The sequence below is a fragment of the Phocoena phocoena genome, chromosome 15 (assembly GCF_963924675.1).
Source record: "Phocoena phocoena chromosome 15, mPhoPho1.1, whole genome shotgun sequence".
Lineage (NCBI taxonomy): Eukaryota > Metazoa > Chordata > Mammalia > Artiodactyla > Phocoenidae > Phocoena > Phocoena phocoena.
The window spans coordinates 212,931-231,555 of NC_089233.1; the positions used below are offsets into that span (position 1 = coordinate 212,931).

The window sequence follows — 18,625 nt, forward strand, 5'->3', positions numbered from 1 at the left end:
CAGCCCCAGGGCGCCAGCCACAGGGCTGGAGGCAGCGGGCACCCCTCACAGCACCTGCGCAGGGGGCGCTCCCCTGTGGGGGGCCGGGGCCACGCCCCCTGCGCCCACCCCCACCCCCACGCGCTCTCGCTGAAAGGCGTCACGCTGCGGCCAAGGCCACACCTGCAGATGCGCTGAAGGTGCTCCTTTACAGAATCTCCATGAACAGGTGAACCCCGGGGACACTATCACCAGAGATGATCCCACGGCCACAAAGGGATCCTGACGGTCTCAGGAGCCCCGAGGCAATGAGGACAGGAGCAGTAGGCCGCGGGCGACGTAAGGCTGACCGTGTCCACCGGTACACGCCGCGCAGACACCGCGGTCAACGCGCTCTGTGGGGTCAGGTCTTCCTCGTCCACTCGGCGTCCGAGGGGATGCACGGCTCCGCCTCCGCGAGGCCACGTGCACCAGCAGGACAGCTCCTTTGGCCGGTTCCCGTAGCTTCTGGAATCCCACGGGCAGGCCTGAGATCACCGGCCAGCCCAGGACGCTGTCATCTCCCAGTCATCACCCGGGAGCTCCAGTACCCGGGCCACGGGCCACGGGCTACGTGACAGACAGGACATGGACTCAGCTACGCAACTAGAAAAACGTGGCCACAAATGCTTTTCACATGTATGCATTTTGTTGGTGGGTTTGTTTTTTTCCTTTTGGTTCAAAAAAAAACATGGCAGGCTCTCAGGTATATAAAACTGGTAATATTAGACAAAAATACAAACTTCACCTTTACAAAAAAACAAAATCAAAAAAACAACACACACACATAATTTCTGTTGAATACACGTAAAGCGTAACATCTTACCAAAAATAAAGAGTTTAGGTTCTGTCCAAACACCAGCGGCAGCAGCAGGGAGCAACCCTGGGCAGCCACTCCGGAAAGCCACATCCCCAGGCCTGGCCGCAGCAGGTGGGAGGGACTCAGGGCAAGAGGCTTGGGGACGGCATGTGATTGGTTCACGCAGTTCTCTCGAAATGGCTTAAATTAAAAAGTGAGTAAAGTGGGGCAAGGAAGAAACACGTGAAGGCAGAAGCATTTAGGAAATGATGCATAGGTGGGTATACCATGTTTATTTTAATACATCTCATTTGTTTGCATCCTGCTAGGAAAGGTACCGTCCCACCGTCCTGACTGTTACTGCAGCCTGGTGTTATCGGTGTAAATGTCATCCAAGAGATAATTAAAAAAAAAAAAAAAAAAAAAAAAAAGCTAGGCAAAGAGTAGAAAGGAAAGCTTAATAATCACTTTATGGTGTAAAAAAAAATCCACTTAAGGCTCTCAGGAAGGTTTCTGTATAGACTTAAACACTATAGCAAGGAGATGTGGTTTCCAAGACATTCCTGGCTCCTGCGTGCCCCTGCAGAGCCCGGCGGCATCGGATCGCAGCCTTCAGAAAGCAGGCTCTGTGTCCTTGGCCAAAGCACCTGTGACCACCCTGGAAAGAGATCCAGTCTGCCGAGACGTCTGTCACTTCCATCCCTCGGGGCGTCCCTCCATTCCGGCAAATGTTTAGATATTTTTGTGAGTGAGTTTTGTTTGTCATGTTTCGTGGTTTTGTTTGCTCTTTTTTTTGACAAGGAAGCTTCTTATTGTTTCACCGAGTGCTACAATACTTGCTTTGATGTCACATAAACAACGTATACTGTCTCTTTGTTCTCCAGAGTGTGCATGGAGACAGTTTTCACGGAGGAGAACAAAGACCACGCTGGCAATAAGCACCGTACATAGTAGGTTCAGGAATGTAACACGCCATGTACATCCGTGTCCCGGAAAAGGGCTGCTGGCTGATCCTCACCTCACATCTGCAGGCAGAGGGGAGAGACAGACGCTGAGAGGCCACGAGCACACACACCACTGAGTGACGCCGATTGTGTGAAACATTTAAGCCAATCAGGGGTGTGCACGCACGCACACACACACGCCTCGTGGCAAGTCGTAGGATTCAGAGCTTTTATTAAAATTTTCAAATCAAATATGCCTCATTACCCTTTTCTGTAACATCCTGACCAGAATTGGGACTAGGCTCTTGGGATCTCACAGTACACAGCTTCATAGCAAACCCCATTCTCCCATTGTACAGATAGGGAAAACTGAGGCCCAGAAAGGTTCTTATGCCTGTCTCCTCACCTTCTTCTTTCTTCCAGCCTACAGCTTGATGTGATTTCTGGAGATCCTGCAGCCATCTTGGGCCATGAGGCAACCCTGAGGATGGATGCCACCAGCAAGACAGAGGGGTCTCTGTGACCAGGCAGAGCTACACTGAGTTGAGCTAAGAGCAGCTCTTCCCCACCCTGCGTCGCCTGTCTGTTGCTCATCCCAGCACTGGTACCACCACATGCCCACAGCCTGAACGCTAGCAGGGAGGCAGGGACGCCTGCCCCTCCCTTTGGGTATCAATCATCAGCTAGCCCATGGAGGCTAAGCCCAGTGGTCATAAACTTGGCAGCACAGGCAGGTATAAGACCAGCCCCTGCACCACACCCTGGGGACCCAAAAGCCAAGGCTGAGCAGTCATTTTGGGGCTGCTTCAAGATCTGTCCACGTGGACCTTTCCTCCCCAGAGGATCCTCCTGAACAGACGTGACCTGCGGGCCTCAGAAACTCCTGACCTGGCAGCGTTCTGCAGTCACACATCACTCAGCTGGAGCCTGGGCTCCCGGGCACCTGTCTCCAAGAATTCCTCTTACAACTATTTGCTTTGGATGCCATGGGTTCCCACATGCCCAGAAGAAAGGACCAGGCTCTGCAGAGCCAGACAGGCCAACACGAAGGCTTAAAACTGCCTCCTCTGTGGTTGCCCACAACCACTTTCTCCTGGGAAGCCCCTCTGAAAGACCACCTTTCCCAGGCCCCCTTACAGCAGAGAGGTGGCCAATGAGATAAAAGCATAAGTCACTGGGTCCTTTCACCATTGTCCCCAGTCCCCACCATAATCTTTCTTCCAGACCTGGAGTGTAACGTGATTTCTGGAGCTTTGGCAGCCATCTCGGGCCATGAGGCAACTCTGAGGATGGACACCACTCGTCCTGGAAAGAAGTGGGTCCCTGACGATACCCTGAGACTGCCATACATGCTCTGGTCTCCCTACCTTATCTCAACCCTTGTTTCTGGCATGTTATTAGCAGCCAAACACAACTGCCAACACAGTAGCCAACAGCCCTGTACGTTTACAAAGCATTTTCAGACAGGATCTACTCAGCCTTCAACAATCTTCATCTGTAATCCCTCTAAGCCTCAGTTTTTTCATCTGTCAAAGGAGGTGGGTAACCTGTCCGAGGTGATCCCAGCGAGTAAACGTCAGAGCTACCCCACTGCTGCTCAGGGAACCCAGATCACTCCGCTTGTGTGATGCCTTTGCCTCCCCAATCAACAAGGACCAAAGCCAGAGCAGGGGCCCCGGAGCAGGAGGGAGCCATGGGCCAGGTGTCCCGAGCAGCGGGAGGGGAGGGGTTGGGGATGGGAATGCGGAGACCCGCAGCCCAGCCAGACAGCAGAAGCTCGCAGACGATCAAGGCCAATCAGGGCGCGCCCTCGCCTTCGGGGTGATTCACTGAGTGATCAGTGGCTGCGCCTCCCACCCCGGGACTGCGGCATGGCCGGCGGCCGGCTCCTACCTGGTGGACCGCGTTAGGTGGGTTTTAACCTTTTTCTTTTCCGTTTTTTACCTGACTCCCTACGCCTTCCTGTTGACAGAAGGGCAGGAAGGGTGAGAGGGCCTAAGGGAGGGCTGTGGGGTGGAAACTGAAGCCGTAAATACCTGGGGTGTTTGTCTTTCTGTAAAACAACTCGATGGCGCTGGCACGGAGACACTTCCTGGTCCCCTCAAGCTGGCCCGACACGGCAGTCACGACGCCGGGCTGCTCTGGGCAAAGTCTGCCCCGGGGGAGGCCAGGACCCTGACTGGCAACGCCGCGGCCAGCGCCCACCACCCGCCGGGGACAGGGCCCTTCCTCGGCCGCATCTCACCGCTCCCCCCACCAGCTGGGCGGGTGACTGGACCCGCAGAGTGGCCAGACCTCCCTCCCTCCCCGTCAGGTCCCAGGCCACAAGTACAGCTTAGTGAACGGGCCTTGGCTACGGCCCCCGATCCCGCCTCCCCCACCCGCCCGCCGAGCCCGCCCCCGATCCCGCCTCCCCCACCCACCCGCCGAGCCAGCCCCCGATCCCGCCTCCCCCACCCACCCGCCGAGCCAGCCCCCGATCCCGCCTCCCCCCACCCACCCACCGAGCCTGCCGGACGCGGCCACAGAAGCCAGGCTCCGGACCCTCCACTGCAGCCGCAGGACAGCGCCCCTTACCCGCCTCCTCTTCCCGGTGGCCGGGGCTCGGGCTGACGCTCGCGCACGTGCATTCCAGGTGCTCCTCCAGCCGCACCTGCACCTCTTTTAACTTTGGCTTCTTCCTGACGTACTCCACCTTGGCCACCTGCCGAGACAGCGGCCGGCTATGGACAAGCGCGTGCGGCCCTGGGAGCAGGGAGGTGCCGGGCCCCACCCGGGGTGCGAGCAGCCCGACTGCTGACCTCTGAGCTCCTCCCAGTGGGAAAAGCAGGGCTATCGGAGAGAAGACAACGAGCTTCGGTGCAGCATTTGCGGTTTGGTCCCGTGTTTTGTTTAATATTTATTTATTTATTTGGCTGCGCCCGCGTCTTGGCTACAGCATGCAGGATCTTTTAGTTGCAGCATGTGGGCTCTTAGTTGCGGCACGTGGGATCTAGTTCCCTGACCAGGGATCGAACCCAGGCCCCCTGCATTGGGAGCATAGAGTCTTAGCTACTGGACCACCAGGGAAGTCCCTGGTCCTATTTTAACTAAAAATAAACCTAAAGGGCTCACACACGAGAAGGCCCGAAGGGATGCACTCAAGGTGGGAGCTCTGGGTGAAGGAAGGTGTTTGCGCCCACGTTTTAGGGACTTCTGGGACAATGTGTACTTGCCTATCAGCAGCCAAGGAACAGGGCTACTGCTCGTGGTCTGCGGCTCGGGTGTCACCCTCCCTCCTATCCACCCCGAGGCCCGCGAAGGAGCACACAGCCCTCAGGGCTCACAGGGAGGCTGTCGGTCTGGATGCAGATTCTGGCCTGTCATAGACTCCAGACGAGAACCCCTCGGCCACCCAACGTGGGGCCGGGCCCAGCCCTGCAGTCTTGCCCGGGTCCCAGTTCCCGGGATGGCCCTCAGGGACACCCACTCCACCCCTCGCTGTTCTCCCGGGGAGACAGGCAGGAAGGGAGCAGAGCCCACCCAGCATTCACCCTGGGCACATGGAGGCCCCGGGGGAGCCTGGCTCGTGGTCCAGAGCTGGCTAACGTGACCGGGACCCCAGGCCACGAGCAGAAGCCCCCAGCCCAGGGACAGTCCTTCACAAAGGGCCTGGAGGCCAGAAGATGGGGGACCCCCGGCCAGGCCCGGCATGGCCACGTGGCTACACCTTCTGGGCACCTCCCCTGGTTTCCTCTGCGGGGAAGGTACGAGGACCCAGGGCCCCAGGCACGGGGGCGGGCTTGCCACCCACAAGACAGACCGGCCATGGGACCAGTGCACGGTCCGGCGGCGCTGTCCCCCATGGGCCCCTTGGTGAAGGGCACACGACACCAGCTGCTCAAGTCTTTAGAGAAAAATCTTGTTTTTCTTATCAAAGAAAAACAAACAGGAATTTATGGTGGCACCTGCTTCTGGGTATGCAAGGATTCCAGGCCGGTCTGGCACCTCTGTCTGGCCAGGAAATGGCTACATTTCTCCCCCCAAGAACACGCTGTGAGCATTAAATTCTCAAAAGCGCCCTGCACAATAGCCAAGGCCACAGATCAAGATGCTGACACCCTTGGGACCCCATCCCGTTGCCTCGGGCCCCAGACCCATACTGGAGCCTATTGGGGCCCCACATCCCTCCCCTCCTTCCCGCTGTTTGTCTTGGGAGCCTGGGCTGCACCTGAAAAACCTGACATTCAGATTCCCCACCACGGAGCTGCTGTGTCATGAACACCCCCCCCGCATGTTCCAGGAGCAGACCCACAGGAGACGCCATCCAACAATGCCGTCACCCTTCCGAGCATGGCCTTGAGTTCCTGCCGCTCACTGGCCCCCCGAGCTGGGCTGCTATGAGGCAGGACGCCCCCAGGAGGGCCAGGGAGAGCCACGCCCTGCAGGGGACCCCCCCCCAGATTATCAGAGTGCCATCCAGAATAAACACCAGCATCTGCTGAACCCCACGTGCCAGGCCTACGACACTCACAGCTACCCTGAGAGGGCATAGCAGCGGCTCGTTTTACAGACGGGGAAACTGGGGCAGCATGAACAGGGCTTGTTTCGCCGGAAGGAGACCTGGACTTGGAACCGGCAGAGGCCCTGGGCTCACCGCTTAGCCGGGGGGACACCCTGAGTCTACTGGGTGAGGGCTCCGGGGCTCCACGGCCGACAGACCTCGACCTGGCTCACAGGCAGGTGGTCCTCCTCCAGGCCCGGCTTAGGGGCCACAACGGCACAGAGAAAGCGACCCAGCTCCAGGGCCTGAGGCCGATGGGCAGGGCCCCAGAGGCATGCCCACCTTCCAAGGTGCTGGCCTCCCTGACCGCTAGGGCTCCCCCCCAGGCAAGGGTAGGGCATCCCTACCCACCAGAGGGGAGGGACTCAGGGGCCCTTTACCTGAGACTCACTGCCACTGCCACTGCTTTCCCCCCAAAGCCCCAAACTAGCTCCCCAAACAGCAATGGCTAATGGGGCCCCAGCTGGGACCTCCCACCCAAAGCGACCCCCCAGTCCAATACTGGGCGCAGAGACCCATTACTGGACATCCCAGGTGGACACGCCAGACCCACTTTCCAGAAGCCTGAGGTCTAGCAAAGCAGAGCTGCAGACAACCACCCTGGGTATGACCACAGAGCTGGGTCCAAGCTTCTGGAGGCCTGGCCCATGGGCTGCCCTGAAAGCAAATGCAGCCCCACACTTCCACCGTGTGAGAGTCTGGAGGCTCGCCCGTAGGTGGGGACATGGCTACTCAGAGCTGCTCCTTCACCCCGAGCCACTGCCAGCCCATCCCGGGGTCTGCACTGCGGGGAAGACACCAAGCGCTGACCACATTGAGCAGAGAGCAGGGAAGTCGGCCCCCGGGACCCCTGCCCACCTGGCGAAGCTGGAGGGTCTGCAGGGGTGCTGGGGCCCGCTCCAGATGCCACCCCGAGGGCAGGCCCTGGAGGTCCAAGGCCGCCATCGAGCTGTGGGCACAAAAAGCCTCATGGAGGTCACGGTGGGGAGCTGGGGGGCGGCCATCGACCCCAGCATGTCCTGACCCAGGGCCTGGGGGCTGCCTTCAGCTGAGGACACCTTGCGCCATTCGGCCACCTGGGCCTCAGGAGGGCAACCACTCCCGACCTCACCGTTATCTCCCTTCAATAAGGGGCGCCTCTGACCGTGCACGACCCGGAGGGCGTCATCCCTACCGACCCCCAGCAGCCATCACACCGCACCCAGCCTGGGGTTCCCAGGGGCCCCCTCCCTGCTCGGCCTCAACCCCGAATGGAACAGGAAGGGCTCCTGGACAGGCTGGGGGGCCAGGCCAGCCCCCACAAGGGGCCTCCTGTTCCCACTGGCCTCTGTCTCCTCTCTGCCAGAACCCCCAGTGTCTGGGGCTGGATGTTTTCCTGCCAACCTTCGGACGGGTTGGCAGGGAGGGGATGCCTTCCCTGAAGAAGGAGACGGAGGAAGGGGACCGGGTCTGAGGGGGGCAGGGCCCCCGACGTGGAGCCAGGCTGCCTGGCCCCTGGCTGCAGGACTGAGCCCTCTGGGCAGACGGAGGCCCATGGGGGAGCCCCGGGCCTGTGCCCAAGCAGAGATGGACCGCCCACCCTCACCCACTGCGCCGCTAGGGTCCCCAAGGAGCTCTGCACACCCACCCGCCCTCAGGGTGGGCCAGAGCAGAGAGGCGGGGTTAACGCCCATCCACTGCGCCGCTAGGGTCCCCAAGGAGCTCTGCACACCCACCCGCCCTCAGGGTGGGCCAGAGCAGAGACGCGGGGTTAATGCCCATCCCAGGACCAGACACGCCCTGGGCCTCACACTGCGGGAAGCCGGGGTGGGAGCAGTGGGGGATCCCCAAAGGCTAGAGCCCCCAAGCAGAGAGCCCCACTCCCTTCCCGCTCCCCTGTGCCTCCATGCCCCTGTCTCACGCCCTAAGGACAGGCCCCAGAGCCCACCTGCAGGACAATCTAATCTTGGGCACCCCACCCCCATGCCCAAGAGAGAAAGACCTCAGTTACCCAGCTTCTTGGGGCTCATAAGACCCCTCCGACACGCCACAAGCGAGGACCCGCAGACCCAAGGAAGCAGAGGCGGGCTGGCCGGGCTGGCGGCAGAGACCCCACAGGCAGGGCGGTTAGACCTCAGTTTCCTCCTTTAACTGAGGAAGAGGCAGCAGCGGGGAAAGCGGGGATGCAGTGCTGGGCTGGGGGCCCTACCGCCCGAGTCTGGAGCCCTGAGGCGGAAGCCGGCGCCCCAGGCAAGCACTCCAGGGGCGACTCGGCCCCAAGGGGAGCGTCTGCCTGAGACCGTGGGGCAGCAGGCCGCAGAATTTGCTTACTCAACACCCAAAGCACGCAGAGGACCAAGTCCCCAAGGTCAAGTGAAGTCCCAGTTACAAGTCTAAAGTGCTTCCCACGTGCCAGCTACAGGGTCCTTAACCCCGCACCTCACTCGGGGGCCAGCGGCCGGCTTGACAGGCCTAGACTCACTGACTCACAGGGGATCTGAAATCATTCCTAGTGGAGAAATGAATTCTACTGCACCCCACAAGCGAAGGCCTCATTCCAGGAAAGATGGACCCCCTGCCACTGTAGGCCCAGCTGAGAGGGGGCGGGGCTGCTTCTCGTGGAAGGTGCCAAGTCCACGCCCCCAGGGTCACGTGGGATCATGACCCACCCAGAGCCAGCTTCCAGCGGGGGGCGGGGGGAAGGGGACAGCCCCTCCTCTAGACAGGCCCCCCCCCCCCAGAATTCTCCAGCCTCAGCCACACTTCGGAGAAGCCAGGAGACAGTCTAGAAGCCTCCCTCCAACCCTGCCCGTTGGAAAAGAGAAAGACTGACACCCAGAAGCAGGGAACCTTGCCTCCATATAGCAAGGCCAGCTGCCCCCATGGGAGTTCCACAGTCCCAGAGCCTGAGTCCCAGCGCCTCAGACCCATTCCACACGAGAGACCAGTGCAGCCAGAGGGGAGCAGGCGGAGGCCAGGAAAGGCTTCCAGCCACCGGGCCAAAAGCCAGGCCCCAGTCTGGCTGCCCAGTGACCCGAGGAAGCAGAATCTTCCCCAGGACTCAGCGGAGGAGCTCCTGGACGTGTCATGTGAGCCTGACCTTTGTGCATGCCCCCGGTGCTGCCCTCAGAGGTCATCACAGCCAGCCCCCTGCCTGGGAGAGGGCTTCATGGCAAGCACTGGCCATGTGCTGGCTCTCAGGGGCCCCAGGAGGGCGGCGAGGACATCCAACCCAAGCCATGGGGCCTGTGGGTCTCCAAGCAAGAGTACATCCCCCCGCAACAGGGGTGCGGCCTGGCCCCCAGCACCTCAGCACCCCCAGAAGGACCCTTCTGGCTAGCACTCCACTGACACACACGTCCAGTGGAACGGGGGCACCCTCCCAGATTTCAGACGGGGACGGAGGTCCAGCATGGCAGGCAGAGCGCCCGGCCCCTCGCCTGAGCCCCCCCGACCCCCAGCCTCCCCCGCCACCAGGTCCCACCCCAGCGCTCCCTTCCTGTCTCCAGCAGGGTGAGGCCCTGAGGGGACCACCGGCCCCTTGCCGTGCACCATAGCCCCCACTGAAGTGCCCGTGAGACCTCTCCAGGGCCTGGAGGAGACGTCAGGCAGCTCCCAGCTAAGTGGCTGGACACCTCGCAAGACCCGTTAGTGAGGCAAACAACTGCGTCACGAGATCCAAACTTGCTTCGCGTGACCGACCGTGACCCAAGCCCCGGCTCCACCCCCCGGCCTCGGTGTGCCTGTCAGAGAAACGGGAGCGTCCTCCGGCTCACCAGCATGCCCGGCCGCCCAGCTGGGTGGGGCTACCCCTGGGGCCGGGGGACACGCCGAGCTCACCTTGACACTCCGGTGGTGGACGCGGGATGGTTGGCACTTGACACTGCTGGTGTTGCAGCAGCCGGTACAGCGCTTCACCTCCACGCACGGGGGCCAGATCAGAAAGTTGGCAGACGTGGGGTCCACCTGGCTCCGAGGTATCTCATAAATGACCGTCCTGGTCTTGCAGACTGCGGGGATGGCTTCCTCTGCAGAGGCAAGAGCCCGCTGAATGTTCTGGAAGCCCCAGGGCTGCGGCAGCTCCCAGGGGCCCAGGCAGGAGCATCCCCATGGGCCACAGCTTCCTCCAACAGGGCCTGTCACACAGCCCCCGGTCCAGCAGAGGCAGACAGACCCCAGCCCCCAACGGGTGCACCCGACCGGCCCAGAGATGAGCAGGGGCTTGAGGGCCAAGGAGGGGAGACCCTGGGGAAGGGGGCTGTGGGGAGCCCACCCTGGGGGCGGAGGGCTGAAAATCCCCCAACACCCCGGGGGCTCACACAGCCCCTGCAGCCAGCACGGAGCAGGGACAGCCGCCTTCACCCCAGTGCCAGGGGGCAGGGGGGCGGGGGGGGCGGTGTCTCAGATGCCCCCACCTCCTGAGGGCCCCCTCCTCCTGCATGTACATCCTCAGTGGCCTCTAGGGACGAGCCACCGAGTCAAGAGGGCTGGGTGCTGGGGGGGAAGGGGCTCCACGCACAGCGCCCACCGGCTAGAGGGGCCTGGGGAGTCCAGCCAGGCAGGGCCAGAGGTGGAGCCAGGGCCAGGGACCTTCATCCAGCCCCAGCTCTGCTCACAGGCACTCCTTTCACCTGCAGCAGAACAGGCCTCCATCGAGGATCCTGCAGCCCTACCAGAGCACCTGGCCTTGGAGACGGGAACATACGTTCACAGCGGCAAACGCCATCCGGGGAGGGCCCGCTGGCCTCAGCTAGGGATCATTTACCCACACACCACGCCCAAAGGTAAAAGCTATAAAATCCATATTCGTGGAGGAAATAAAGCTCGGACAGAGGGAGTCACATGCCCAAGGTCACACGGGGGATGGGCAGCAGTCGGGACCCACAGGTGTCAAGGGAGTGGGTGGTCACACACCCTCCAGCTGCGCCCCTGGGGCAAGATCTTCCCTCAAGGCTGAGCCTGAGGCTCCAGGAGACCCCCACCAGCTAATCACTCCTAAAGGGACCAGGCGGACCCGGGGTTGCTCTGCGAGAGGGAACAAACCCTGCATGGGGGCCGGGGGGCCAGGTCTGAGTGGGCTTGGGGCCCTGGGAAGGGCCCACCAGGCCCAGCACGGCCGTCCCCACTGCTCTGCGGCGCAGCTGGGAGCGCAGTGAGCTCCACGTTACGAGCTGGGAATTAAACACGACCCGTCTTCCAGCGAGGCTGTCTCCAGCGCAGGCCCCAACAAGACTGGGCACTTCAGGAATTTATGACGGCTCCCCCCTCCTGGAAACTCTCGGCCCAGGCCAGGCCTGCAGCAATGAGCAGGGAGGAGGGACGCGCACGGGACCCTGAGCAGGCTGTGCCTTTGTTTTACAGAGAAGAGAAGGGACGGATCCCCCGAGGCCACGGTTGGGGGAATGGGGGAGAGGGCAGGCCCCAGAGCCCCTCCCGCAGCCCCCCACCGGCCCAGCAGTCCTGGGGCTCACCGATGCTTCTTCTCCTCCGAATGGGCACAGGCCGCTTCTCCAGCGCATGCTTGGCGCCATGGCCCCCGTGGGCTCTCAGGCTGGTCTCCAAAGGCTCCTCGGCCCCTGCAGGTAGAAACAGGAGATAGCGACCGGCCGCCCACACCTGGGCACCCAGGGTCTGTCCAGCAGCACGTCCCTCCCCAGACCAGACGGGGTCCCTCCACACCCACAAGGGAGGCTTCAAGATGTGCACAGGATGGGACTCCCAACTGCCGGCAATGTCCCACCCAGCCCCGCGCAGCTGACATGAGGTCCCCAACACACGTCACCACGAAGCCGAAGCCGCAGGCCAGTGGGGAAGGGGCTGCAGCCGGCCTGCCCCACGGCTCCTCCTCAAGGAAGCGCAGGTGAGGGCTGAACCAGGTAAGGAGGCACCCGAGGCCAGCCTTCCCTGCCTAGGAGACCAGAGCCGACAGGCCTGCTGCTGCCAGCTGGACAGGGGACCTTGGACAGCGGGCTGGACCGAGGACCAGCAGGGGCTGCTGCCGCGACCTGTGCACTGCACGTGTCTCCTCCCCCACTGCCCTCACTTAAACCAACCCTCGATGAGCATCCTGGCCTTCGAGGGGCGTCGGAAGCAAGGCCAGACTGGGCCTCAGCCAGACCCCACCGGTCCCTGAACTTAGCCCACTGCGAGGAGGAGGAGGACACGAGAACCGGGAGTGGGGAGTCAGGAGTCTGGGTGCCTGTCGGGGGGACACAGCTTTCAGGAAGGAAAGTGCTTTGCCATCCAAGTATCTAAGGCCTGCAGAGCAGCGGCCTCAGAGCCAAGGTCACAGCTGGGCCTAGTCCCCCGGACTGGCTACAGTCCCCTCGGTACGCACACCACCACCCTCTCTGTCCCCAGGGCCCCCAGAAAGGGGGTGCAAGAGACACAGTCCTGCCACCTGCCATCTGGCCTGACTCAGCCCAAGGACAGCGCCTGCACCTGGATGAAGTGGGTTCCACTTGACCTCCCCACCCCGGCCTCCAGACCCACTGGGGGATCTTCCCACTTCTCCTTTCTGTCACTGCCTCCCCCATAGATACCCAGGGGCAACAGGTCCCGAGAAGGCACACCCCAATAGTCAGCAGCTGCACAAAGGTTCCCCCTCTTGCCACCCCCCCACCCCAAGAATCTCCAGTGGTATCCTGGCCACCAGCTCAGACCAGAGGCCCCCTCCTCGGTGCCCGGCCCACCTAGGCCTTGGAGACGGTCCACACACCCGCAAGTCCGGAACCTGCACTCATCGGAAACGGAGCGCAAACGGGGCACACGCAGTGGGAATGCAGAAGACACGCCTGCCTTGAATGTCGGCGTCCGGGAGAACCCAGCTCTTCCCTCAAAATGACTCAATGTTCCACTGCCACTAATTTTTTTTGAGACCCAAAATAAGATCAGAACAGAACTACTCATGCAGTAAGAATTTCCCATCAACCAACTGTTACAAGAAACATTTTTTCATGAAAAAGTGACATTATGAGTCATGTCCTGGTGGTGGCCATCTTGCCATCGCCAAACCCAGAAGCAGCTGGTCCATCCTGAGCTTCTAAGAGAAAATGGAACGGCAGCAACCCGGGCTGCACCCCCACGCCTCACTCTAGCCAGGCGACAGCCACCTCCTGGGATGTCCAGGCACCCCGTGTGCAGTAGGTGCTGCCACTTCTTCACCGCGGAGGAAACTGAGGCCTGAGACGTGGAAGGACAAGCAAGGCCAGTGGCCGGCAGGAGACCCCGCGGGCTCGTGGACAGACCCAGACCGCCTTCCGCCCAGGCCTCTCGCCCCCCAAAATGAGCAGAGAAGACACAGCCTCCTCCCAGTCCATCGACTGTCCTGAAACCTGAACCAGGGACTCGATCTCAGTCAGGAGTAGAAAGAGCTCCCGGTCAGACAAGCTCAGCCACTGCCCCATCGAGATGGGTGGTCTGGAAGCCCAGCTCGGACCCGCTGACGGAGGCAGCCCTCTGATTTACGCAGGTCGAGATGCAGCTAGTAGGGAATCCCAAGAGAAGGCCACGCGTGAATCATGCCCTAAAACTGCTCTCAGAACAGTTAATCAACGGCTTTCCCTTCTGTCTGTTATGCACACATGTCCAAAGGATGGGGAGCCGTCCTCCAGCCATCAGTCCTGGAGGAGCGTTAATGGCCGAGACGGGATATTTATGTATCGGTTACTCAATGACCACGGGCGCCGGGCCAGGCCGCTCAGAGAACAAAGCTCCCAGCTCCCGCCACAGCTCCGCTGAATGGCCTGCTCTCGGCACACCCGACACACAGGCCACAAACTTCACGCTACCGGCCATTAGAAGACCACATGCTGGTCTCTCCACCCAAAGGCCACACGTGAAAAACCAAATGCCCGGTCCTCGTGCACGCTTGCAACTCGCAGGCGCTGGCACAGGAATCCACCGCCTCGGGGCCTCCAGCGCGGCTCCTCACCTGTAAAATGGGAACAAGGTCCGGCTACAGGGAGGAGGCCACGCCCCCACCTGCCAATCATACAGCCCCGCCCACTTGGGAGGAGCCACTCTGTTAAAGGAGCCTCTTTCCTGCTTCCTGGGCATCAGCCTGGAAGAGACCCCTTCAGAGTCACAAAGAAGAGTAAGGACACCCAGAACAACGGGTCTCCTCCGCACCTAGCCCCCTCCTCACTGACCCCACACCGGCCTCTGACCGGACCTGGTGGGGAGTCCTGGGCCTGGAGGGCAGCTTAATCCTCCAAGAAATGACCCCACAGCTGTTTGCAACCTTTATTTCCTAGGGCCAGCTCCGTTTCTACTCTTCACGTTGAACGGAAACAGAAGTCGGGGAAGAGACACCCCCCCGACAACCCCGCAAAACAAGCTATAGAAGCAAACAGCTCGGGTCAGAGCTTCCATATCTGTGAAAGGGGGACTGACCAGGATGAAGGAGACCCACTTTGGGGTTTGTATCACAAAGGGTCCCAGAGGGGCATGGCTGCTGAGCAAGGGAGACCCTGAGGCCCCTCCAATGTTCTCACCCCCAAAGTTTCCCAGGCACTAGGAGTCCCACTCTCAGACCCCAGATCTTCTGACGGGGCGGGGGGGTGGGGGGGGGAGGTGATCCACTCTCTCCACCCCCTGGGGCAGGAGGGAGCCGGGCTCCCGGGGGCTTTTATAAGGGGGCAATTTGAAACCAGCCCGGAGAACCGGCTGGTGCACCCTTACTTTTTCTGTCTGGACCCTCCAAGGAGGCGGTGGACCCAGAAGCCCCCGGGTCAGGAACGCTATCAGCGTGACCCCAGAGCTGCAATGCTAAAAGCATTCATGGGTGGGGGGTGGGGGAGAGGCGGGGCTGCGGTGACCAGAATAAGAATGGCCCCAGCAGAAAGCGAATGGCCCATTTCCCAATGGCAACCCAAAGCTGGTCCTGCAAGGAGGCCCAGCCTTTCCGAGGCCTCTGTTCTGCCAGCCAGAAAAAAACCCTCTCTGGGAGCCAGTCTCCCCACTTTCCCCAGTCCATCAGGGAGCAGCAGGACGCAGGCAAGTGTTTTCCTCGGCTCACCAAAGCCAAATCCTTCCCCCCAGGGTTACACATCAAGGAGCCAGATCAAAATCCCCCCCTGGCCCAACTCTGATCTCCAAGTGAAATTCTACCCCCTTCCTGATAAGGATCACCCGAAGGATTTCCTGGGTCAAGAAACTACAGAAACCATCGCCCTCGCTGGAAAATGGTTTTGGCATGAAATGAAAATAGTTCAGGCCTCTCCACCACCATAATTAGGTACAAATTTCCAAATGACTAGACCATGTGATTTTACTTAATTCCCCCGCCGCCCCCCTTTTTCAGAGTAGTTTGCAGTGAGAGAAAAATCTTCATTTCACGTAAAATTCTTCCACCCGACTCCTACTGGCTTCAGCGGCCCCATCTGACAAGTTCATCGGGGAACTCTTAGTCCCATCAACAGTAAGCTCTCCGATGTGAGCATCTCCCCAGCTAACTCACACTGGAGCTCCTGCCACAAAAACGTGGGCCAGAATCCTTGTCCTCTAGGAAGGGCCCACTGGTCCACACCCAAGCGCAACCACCCAACATCATCGGGCTCCCGGCCCAGCCAACCTGGGCGCCTCACCACCTTTGCCCACCTGGGGCCAGTACCCTGCCACTGCCACTCTAAAGAGCTTCAGGGTCCTCTTGTCGAAGAAACTGTTTTGTAAAGTGGCTCAGCTCCAGAGCCTGAGGGGGAGCCCCAAAATAGTCCCCAAACAGCAGATGTGTCCAAGGCGCGCCTTTTTATTGGTTCATGAAAACAGAAAGACAAGGGCCTCCTACAACCACAAAGGCCCAGCCCCACGTCAGGAGCGGGGCAAGTTCTCGGGGATGACAAAGGGGCCCAGCCGGGGGGTCACCGGTGCACGCCTACCCGACCGGCGCCCGGGGCCTGGGCCGCACACCTGGCCGGGGCGCCGGCGCCCTCTATGCGGCTGAACTTTCTGTGACACACTGGGCATTTTCCTTAAGTGCAAAAACAATCCCTGGGCGAGCGAGCAGCCCTCGGCCGCCGCCGGGAGAGAAAGTGGTGATTGGAAGAGAAACTCCTGACTCATCCGCCTGGGCTTTTATGGCCCGGGATTGGATTCTGACCTTTCGGTGCGCTCCTGCTCGGCGCCCGGCCCGGCCCGGACGCGGGAGGCGGCGCGGGGCGCACATACCGCCTGCCCGCCTGCCCGCCGCCCGCGCCCTCCCAGCGCGCCGAGGGAAGGGGCGCGATTTACCTACGGAGTCTATCTCCAGGAGTCGCTGGAGGTCCCGGATGCTGTGTATCTGACTGTGCGCCAGCCTCTCAATGACCTCGCGGGGGATCTCGGCTTCCTGCAAGCAGAGCAACACGGTCAGCGCCCCGGGCCGCCCAGAGCGCCTGGTCCCCGGACCGAGGTTGCCCCGCCCCGGCGCGCGCGGGCGCCTCGCACGCAGGCCGCCCGACCCCCAGCCCGGGCCCTTGGAGCCTGAGGCCGGGGTGGGGCAGGGTGAGACTCCCATTTCTCCGTCCCCAGCCATGTCTGCCCTTTGCAAAAAGAAAGCGCTCCCCACCATTAAATTAAAAAAAAAAACCACTCGGCCCCTCCGCCCCGGGGTGTCGGTTACAAGAGGTCTGGGGCAGAGAGGGGCCCAGGGAGTTGCTGATCTAACAGTGAAATCAACATCTAGGAAGATCAAGTTGAAATGCGTCACGGATGGGCGACGAAAGTCACGGCAGCCCTAACACTTTAATCCACCCTGGGGCTTAAATTTCACACCCAGAATCCCGGGCCGAACCTGCGGGGGAGAGGGTCTCTCGTCTGCACACACGCGCACGCACACACACACTCGCCCCACCCCGGGCTCCGGCCCAGCCGCGGCCCTAGCGCCGACTAAGACGCCCCAAATCCAGCCACGGCTGGGAGGGGCTGCCAGGGAACTTAAGGGTTAATATCTACCTCTCACAGCTCCGGGTCCCAGCCCAGACCACCCCCACCACTCGGCCTCCCCACCCCCCCACCCCACCCCCCGCCAACCCCGCTCCTTCCTGCTTTTTAAAGGGAGTCGCGGGTAGCTGGGGGGTCTCAAGCACTAAGTTCCCACGACGGGGCGTAGAAAGTCATTTATCACAGCAGAGCTCCCGGGGATTCGGAATTCGAGATTGGGGGCTGAGGGTGGGGACGCGGGCGGTGGGAGGGCGAGGGCGCCTGGCCCGGCCCCGGCTCGCCTCGCTAAGCCACCTGTAAGCAGGCCCCGGGCGGGCGGGACTGCGCTGGCCCAGCCGCCCCTCCGGGCATGGGGACCGGGAACCTGGGTCTGCGGCTCCGCGCTGCCCACCCTGCCTGCCGGGGGCTCCCGCCGCAACCGCCCCTACCTGTTTGTCGGCGGCTCTTCTACCTTCCCTGACTCCGCTGGCTCACACACACACACCCCCTTCCGCGCTCCCCGCACCCCGATGCTGCATTGTCCGCCGCGCCCCGGGTTTCCCTCCTCGGAAAGGAGCCCGCGCCCCCCGAAGTTTCTCCCCACTCGTCCATCCAGCCGCCACTCCGTCCCTCCACGGCAGAGCGACGCAACACGCTGGAAACTCACCAGACACACTTAGGCATGGCAGAAAATAGAACCCAGTTGGGAAAATTTAAAAATCGACCACGCTAGCAGAAATCAAAATGCGCTCTGCAGAGCCCCCAGAGCCCGGGCTCCTCGGCCCGCGAGCGGCCGCAGGGGGCGTGCGCAGGGGGAGTCGGAGAGAGGACGGGGCGCGGGGGTGGCACCCACCTCGGCCAGGGCACTGGCGAGGTATCCGCAGCCGAGGAGCAGCAAACAAGCCCAGGTCCTCATCGCGTCCCGAGGCGCTGGCGGCTCGGCGGGGTGGCGAGGCCGCGGGGCGGGCGCTCCAGCCGGGCTCCTGTGGCGGCGAGATTCAGTACCATCCCTCAGGGAGCGCGGCCCGGAGGAGGGTGGCGCGGAGAGCAGGGAGCCGACGGAGCGCGCCAGGCGCGAGCAGCGAGTGCGGAGAGGCAGGCAGCGCCACCGAGGAGGAGGAGCAGGGAGTGCGCGCTCGCCGCGCCCGCCGCGCCGGGAGCCTCCTGGGCCGCCGGGTAGGGGGTGGGGACGGAAGGGGCGGAGGGCGGGGGCTGGGCCTCTTCCTTGGTGCGTTCCCGGTGTTGGCCGCCGCCGCGCTCGCTCCCCGGCGCTGGCTCTAGGAGCGACCAGGCCGGTAATTCTGCATATTTGCGGGCGTCAGCCCCGAAAGGGACCCCGGAGCGAGGCTGGAGCCGCTGCCGCCGCACCACCCATCACCTGTCTGGACACCCGGCCAGGCCCGGCGCGGGCTCGCGCTCTCCCTGCGGGCTGCGGGCGGCCCT

At 61.9% G+C, this 18,625-nt stretch overlaps 1 protein-coding gene across 2 annotated transcripts; it reads right to left on the minus strand.

The window, feature by feature from the left end:
• Positions 1-1,075: 1,075 nt before the first annotated feature.
• PDGFA (platelet derived growth factor subunit A) lies at positions 1,076-18,273 on the minus strand. Of its 2 annotated transcripts, XM_065892442.1 has the most exons (7): positions 18,036-18,177; positions 16,514-16,610; positions 11,755-11,859; positions 10,124-10,311; positions 4,339-4,465; positions 3,655-3,723; positions 1,076-1,842 (listed from the first exon to the last, which is right to left on the minus strand). In XM_065892442.1, exons 1-6 carry the CDS (start codon positions 18,096-18,098, stop codon positions 3,668-3,670), a joined length of 636 nt encoding a protein of 211 aa, XP_065748514.1. In that variant the 5' UTR covers positions 18,099-18,177; the 3' UTR covers positions 1,076-1,842; positions 3,655-3,667. The 2 variants fall into 2 exon arrangements, with proteins under 2 accessions (XP_065748514.1, XP_065748515.1); XM_065892443.1 differs by lacking the exon at positions 3,655-3,723 and having other exon boundaries at positions 1,605-1,842; positions 18,036-18,273.
• Between the last annotated feature and the right edge of the window lie 352 nt (positions 18,274-18,625).

Excerpts from the sequence above, each read along its gene's own strand:
- PDGFA (XM_065892442.1), bottom strand. The coding sequence starts at position 18,098 with ATGAGGACCTGGGCTTGTTTGCTGCTCCTCGGCTGCGGATACCTCGCC. Across the intron at positions 16,611-18,035 it reads TCGCCAGTGCCCTGGCCGAG|GAAGCCGAGATCCCCCGCGA; the intron begins GTGGGTGCCACC and ends CTCTGCTTGCAG. Across the intron at positions 11,860-16,513 it reads CCTGGAGATAGACTCCGTAG|GGGCCGAGGAGCCTTTGGAG; the intron begins GTAAATCGCGCC and ends TTCTACCTGCAG.